General features: G+C 54.1%; 1 protein-coding gene across 1 annotated transcript in view; it reads right to left on the minus strand.

Moving 5' to 3' along the window:
• Positions 1-6,535: 6,535 nt before the first annotated feature.
• Positions 6,536-6,871, minus strand: part of BEAN1 (brain expressed associated with NEDD4 1) — a 48,007-nt gene continuing 47,671 nt past the window's right edge. The window contains exon 5 of the mRNA XM_012811119.1: positions 6,536-6,871. This exon is cut by the window's right edge and continues 4 nt beyond it. Coding sequence (XP_012666573.1) covers positions 6,536-6,871 — 336 coding nt within the window.

Consider the following 6,871-nt stretch of genomic DNA (forward strand, 5'->3'; position numbering starts at 1 on the left):
ACTCAGGTTCATCTTTTTCTTCCCCTGTGTGATTCTTCTATTGATGTTGGTTACTTATTAACTACTTTGTTCATTCTGGACATCTTAGTCCTCAGGTCCCCTCCTGGGTAACCAGTCTTATCTGTGAACTGCCTGCCACCCCTATCTCTCCCAGAGTGGCGGAGCCTGTGACAATGACAGTGAGAACACTGGGGCTGGTGCCTAGAATTCCCCCCTCCTTGCTCTCTCCTGCTGGAACCAGCCCTTCTCTGTCTCATTATGGCCCCTGGCAGCCTCCTACAACTATGTAATTTGGTGTTAATTGCATTATTCACACTTCTTGGGCTCTCCAGGGAGTGATGGGCTTAGTGAAAACCTTTCTCTGCATCAGTGTGACTATCCTTCTGGACAACTTAGGTGGGAAGAGGTGGAGCACTGGGGATTTGCAGGGGTTGATTTGGCTTGGGAAGGTTGGTGCAACATTGGGGTCTTGAGGTCCACAGAATGAAAGTGTTTGGGTCAAGATCACTGGTGAGCTGATGACAGAAGCAGGGAAGCTGGACCTCTGGGTCTCAGTGACCAGTCTTCACCCACAGCAGATTTTCTCTACAGAGCCCAGAGGCTCAGAGGCCACAGGGAGAACAGGGGTGGGCATGCTACCTGGAAGGGGACCCCAGGTCTGGAACTCAGGACTCACTGTCATCAAGTCCATGCATGACATACAAGGAGGAACCTGTTTTCCGCAGAGCTGAGCTGGACATTCTTACAGGTTTTCCACTTCATCACCCCTTGGGCTCTGGGCTGGAATCCCTCACCCCCCAGAGGAACCAGCTTGGGTCTGATCCTGGGCCTCCTGTCTGGGAAGATGACTTGGAGCCCTGGGGACAGCCCAGGAAGGGAAGGGCTGTGAGGAGGAGGAGGAGAAAGAGGGGAGTCCATGGTGAGGTGGCCCTCAGGGAGAAGTCAGAGCTGGACTGGATTCTCAGGCCCCATTACACAGATCCATACCTTGGCCTTTTGTCCATGTTCATGTGCTACTGCAGGGACGAAACTGTGTAATAACCACACTGTGGGTGGGTGTCCTCCTTGGGCGAGTCTTACACACCCCCAAGTCACAGAGTGTCCTCACTGTGGAGTTGGGCTGGCTCCCTGCAGCTGGCCAGAGGCTCCCCCTACCCCACCCCAGGGCAACCTTTGCAAAGAGCCAGCCCACATTCAAGGTGGTGGCCAGCAAGCCTGGTGCACAAAGGCCCAGCTACAGGCTGTTTCTGACCCCTCTTCTCTCTGCCATAGGCCCCAGTCAGCAGCCAGCCCCCTGCCTGCCCCTGCCTTCATGCCCCACCCCTCCCATATGTGAACAGAGATCTGGTGGGTAGGGCCCAACCTGTCAAGGAGACGTGGCAAGATCTGCTGTTTTGTGTTTACCCAGTTTTCCTGGCCTCCTTTCTTCTTTCCTCTGGAAAACCATTCCAGGAGAGACTGGTCAACTCCCTCTCCCCCAAGCTCCCAGCAGGTGTTGGACCCAGGCCCAGACAACCAGACTTCAGTCTCAGCCACAGCCATTCAGAGGTCACATTCTCCCTGAGATTTGTTATTTTCTGTCTGAAAGAGAGAGGATCTCTCCTCCTCCTCCTTCTTCTTCTTTGAAACAGATTGTCACTCTGTCAGCCTGAGCGCTTTGGTGTCATAGCTCACAGCAACCTCAAACTCTTGGGTTTGAGCAATCAATCCTCTTGACTTAGCCTCCCAAGTAGCTGGGACTACAGGCGTGTACCACTATGTTCAGCTAGATTTTCTATTTTTAGCAGAGACGGGGTCTTACTCTTGCTCAGGGTGGTCTTGAACTCCCTGGCTCAGGCAATCCCTCGGCCTCCCACAGCCTTGGCTTCCCAGAGGGCTAGGATTACAGGAGTGAGCCACCATGTCCAACCCTCCCTTCCTTTTGGATTATGCACCAACCAAGGTAGACTTGGGGCTTCTACAGCCATTGTGCTGATGGGAGAATGAAGGCAATGGGGCAGACAGCAGTGCCCAGTGAGACAGTACACCTGGCCATATTCTTAGGCTTCTTGGATCCAGCCATGCCTATAGTTAGAATTATCACTTGCACAAGTCAGTTACATGAACCAGTGAGTATGATCTCTTGCTTAAGAAGATTCAAACTGGGTTTCTGTCTCTTGCCATTGAGTAATGGGGCTGGGTGATAAAGCTCAGAGCCTGCCATGGGGTGCAGGGTCCCTTTCAAGAGGTGTCCCCCCGTTCATCTTACGGTCCAGGTGCTGCCAGCTTTGTGGTGGGTTGTGGGCCTTCAAACCACCAGTCGTGGAGCAGAGACAGGCAGCCCCAGGGCCCTGGGGACCTGCAGCCTTGGGTTCCTTAGAGATACACCCTAAGGACAAAGATATGCCCAGGCACCAAGTCCAGAGATACTAGACTTGACCTAAGCTATTGGTCTTGGGCTCCAAAGACTTCACCTGAGCTTGGGGAGGTGCACTGTGCTGTTGAGCAGAGCATAGCCCAGGACAGATAGTGAAGCTGCCTGTTCCTCCACTGCTTATACCCAGGGCCTGGTCTGTAACACCTAAGCATGCGCACTGGCAGCACTGGATCGTGAAACACCAAGCCGCAAGTGCATGAGCTCTAAGTGAGAGGGGCACTAGTGTGCGTGCACCAGCACTGTCTGAACAAACATGCACAAAACCACAGGTGATGGGAGCTGATGATGCTACAGATGGGTGTGTGTCTGGGGGGTCTTTAGGAACTTGGTGTGAGGGACCCCTGTGTGTGTGTACGTGTGGGTTTGGCCATTGTGACAGTGGGTGTTCCATCCTTTGTATCAACCCTCCTTCCTCCCTCTTTGGGTGGACACCTGCCGTCACACGTGGCAGATGCCGTTCGTGCCCTTGGACCTTGCCAGGCCCATGCATGCTGACCCAGCACCAGGAGCTGCAGCTGCCCTGCCTGAGACTTTCTCTGCCTAGAGGAGGCTACATGGCCTGCACAAGGGGCAGGAGAGAACAATCTCCAAAGGTCAGCCTCCCAGCTATGACTGCTGAGAGTTGGTGTGGAAATGGTCCATTTCCCTCACCCCTCAGGTGGGCTGATTTCCAGGCATGTTCTACCCTGCCTCTCAGAGTGGCCAGGGAGACCTGCTTGAAGACACCCTCACTAGATCTCTGCCCTTCCTAGTTTCTCTGCCCCACTCCCTCTGGAGCTGCTGGGTCACCTCCCTAACCAGCCCCTCGTCTCCAGGTCTGGCCCTGACCCCTCGGGCTCCCTGTGATGCAGCTCCACTCCTGGGCCCAGTGATGCTACAGAGGAGAGTGTTCCAAGGATGCTCTCCTCGGTCCCTACTCCTCAAGTCCTAGCACAGAGAGGAGGCCAGTCTCTTTGTGGGAATGTGCAAAGGACATTGAATGTGGTACCATGTGTGGTCACACCACAGTGCAGGGCACATTGTGGATGGACGAGAGGGGAAGACCCAAGAGCCTGGGCATGGGGGGCAGTTCTTGCTGGGGTCCGCATGGGGCTGGACACTATCACCACGAAGGTTTCCATATTCCTTCCAGGAGGACGGACCCCAGGGCACCCAGGTGAACCAGAGCCATGCCTGATGGTGTTTATAAGAACAGGCAAGAGAATCTCTTGAGCCCACGAGGGTGAGGTTGCTGTTGAGCTATGATGCCATAGCACTCCACCAGGGGTGACAAAGTAAGGCTCTGTCTCAAAAACAAAACAAAACAGGAGTGTTCATTTTGCATACAGAGATGGTGGGTGGGCTAGGGGTCGGGGCACAGGTATCAGGATGTGTCCAGAGGGAAATGCGGGGGGACAGAGATTCGTTCTAAAAATGGGATGATGTATGAATGGGTTTAACCTCATGGAAACATCCCAAGGGTGGAAGACAAGTCCAGGATCAAAATGACAAGTTTTGCCTACAACCATGAGTGCCGCTGGGCAATGGGTTTCAAAGTGGGAGAAGTGGGGCTCTTCATTGGAACTGACTCACTGGCTTTGAACAGTGGCGCCCGGAAGCCGGCAGGTGGCAGTATGGGGTCGGAGTGGGGGTGGGGGACCCGCTGAGGTCTGGAAGGAGGAGCTGGTGCTTCTCCTCGCAGTCATCTTCCCCTCCGCCACACCTCACTTCTGGGCACTTGGGGATCTAGAACTACACCCGGGGACTTGGGTTCTGGGGGGAAGGGAGTGAGACTGAGACAGAGACGGGGAATTAGGCTCTGCCAAGAGATGGCCAGCCAAAGCTACGGTCTTACGGAGGACACAAAGAAAGAAAGGGAATTTCTGCCCAGCGGAAGAAAACAACTCAAGTCGGTCTCATTACAATTCTCCTCTCTTTCCTGGTAGTACAAAACGCCAGGGTGCTGCAAGCCAAGTGCTGTTAAAGTAAAACGTGTAGTTCCTCATGTTCCTAGAGTCAGGTCTTGAAGATGATGGCTCATCCCAGTGACATTTACACCAGCCAAGTCTCAGAAATGATGCCACGTTTCAGTGAGGTTAAGAAAAAAAAAAAAAGAACTCCTGTAAGTCACCGACTACCCAAACATACGTCTCAACAGGAACTTGACAAGGCTTCAATAATACCTAATCAGGAGCCCCTCAAGGCGGGTTGCTAGCTCGAGGCACATTTTCAGTTTGCTGTGGGTATTTCCTTTTGCTTCCGAGTTTTAGAAAGGATGAAACCCCATGCACTTTTTGAAAGCTTTTTGAAAGCGTTACTTCTCACTGTATTTTTACGGATATGACATATTTATTTTGAACACAGAAAAGATACATTGTTGCTTATTCAGCGCCTAGTCAGGAAAGAAAAGCTGTTGAGCTCCATCCTTCAAACACTGATGAGTAGGTGGGGATTTTTATCTGCCCCCCACCCCAGCACTCTCTAGAAGTTGCAGAAGCAGGATGCATTTTTTGAGTCTCTGGAGTGCATTTAAAAGGCGATACGGTACAACAGACAGATTTTTTTTTTGCCTAGAAAAAGGTACACCGTAAAGGTGGACAGACTGTGTGTAAACAGGGTGCCTCCCCCAGGTGGAGTCTGGGGCTTCAGGATGTGCCCCCAGGATGCTACAGAACCCCTGGGTGGAGTCCTTCCAACTCCGTACCAGAAGAAAAGCTATTTCTCCAGAAAATAAAATTCATCCTTGCCTCCCCTCTGTTTAAGAAAGGGATTAGTGAATCGTCTTAGCCCTTCATTGGAGGAACTGAAATGTGGGGAAGAGGATGATGAGGTGCTGTCATTTAAGGGCAGGGTGATGGCTGCTGGCGATGCTGGCGGGGACACTTCTCACAGATTCACGGCTGCCACTGTGGCAGGCTGGGTCTTCAGAAATCACTTCTGTTACCCGTGTGGTCTTTGATGGAAATTGTTGGGTTCCAGGGCCAAGATCTGAGCCTTTCCATACCAGGCTGACCCCACAAAGGCTCTTCTGAGGTGGGACACTGGCAGCGTGGTGGGGACATATTGTGGTGGCATGGTGGTATTTATGGGGCTCATATCCCCTTTATTTTGTCTCTGCACTCCATACCCTGGAGGGGTAAGGCCAGAGCACATCCATTCACCATTCCCAGCTATGAGCTGCCACCCAGGAGGACAAGGCCAGCGCTGGGGTCTGGCTCCAGGCCATTCCTGCTCAGGCCACAGTGGTCGGCTGGGCAGAGGCTGAGCGAGAGGCCACTTCTCTGCCTTAGTGCAGTGTCCAGGCAGCATTACAGTGAGGTCACCTGGAAAAAGGCAATGGCCTCATCTTTTTTGAAGACCCTCAGTCCTGGGCAGTGGGTTGGACTAAATAAGGAACAGCTGTAACCCATGGCCACAGCCACCATGTGGTACTGCTGCCCCAGAGCCCTGGTCCTCCCCTGCAGCGTCTCAGATAACTCCACTAGCACCACCAGACTGAGGATGCTGGGTTAGGGAGGGTGCCTGGTGGGCTGTGAGGGGCTCCAGCTTATACCCAAACTCCCAGACCTGTGTCCCCAACCCTGTAAGTGGCAGGGTGGTGATGTTAGCTCTTCTGCCCTGGAATTGAGAGATAGGCACAGCACACAGTGGATGCTCACTGGAGCTTGTCCCACCTCCCAGGGGGACAAGCCAGCCCTGGGGCAGGGGTCAGGGCAGGCAGCTGACCTGGGATGGTCGAACAGTTTCTGGAGGCAGAATCAGAGTTTGAGCCCAGACTGCCAGGTGAGGGCAGGGGCAGAAAGGCCTGGGGAGAGGGCAGAGAAAGCCCCATTTCTTACTTAGCTGTCTTCCCCCAGAGCTGTCTACACAGGCACAACCAACAGGCTGGGGAGCAGGAGGCGGGAAGTTGCAGGTGGGCTTTGTGTGGGCATGGTGGGCCTGTGTGCGCACATGTCTACACATGTGTGAGGCATGTCTAGATCTGTGTGTGCACATGGGTATGTGAGTGTATATGTCTGTGTGTGTACAAGTCTCATACGTGTGTGCATATGTCTCTGTCTGTGTGTGTTTGCGCCTGTGTGTGCCTGAAGGATGTGGTTTAGCCTGGAGGGACCTGCAGGCCCTGGCCGGCTGGGTCACTCACATAATCCTCTCTGGGCCAGAGGCAGGGGCCCGGGTTGGGGCAGGTGAACCCTGTGAGCCCCTCGGGCCTGGTCCTGGTCCGGGCAGTGGCAGCAGGCCTGATGGCGGGCCAGCGCCACACACAGCCTCATAAGGGGGCAGGGTGTCCATGGAGACGGTGCGGACGCCACGCTGGCCAGGTGTCCTTTGCTCCTGCTGGTGTTCGTGGAGGCTGTGGCCACTTCCCGAGTCTGGGGTGCCACCCAGTGTAGGGCAGGAGTCTGTCAGCGAGTAGGGTGGCGGTGCATCCGTGGGGACATACAGCTGAGTGGCCCCTGGCCCCATGCACTCCTC

This window comes from Otolemur garnettii, unplaced genomic scaffold, assembly GCF_000181295.1.
Source record: "Otolemur garnettii isolate 467f Iridium unplaced genomic scaffold, OtoGar3 scaffold00151, whole genome shotgun sequence".
Classification (NCBI taxonomy): domain Eukaryota; kingdom Metazoa; phylum Chordata; class Mammalia; order Primates; family Galagidae; genus Otolemur; species Otolemur garnettii.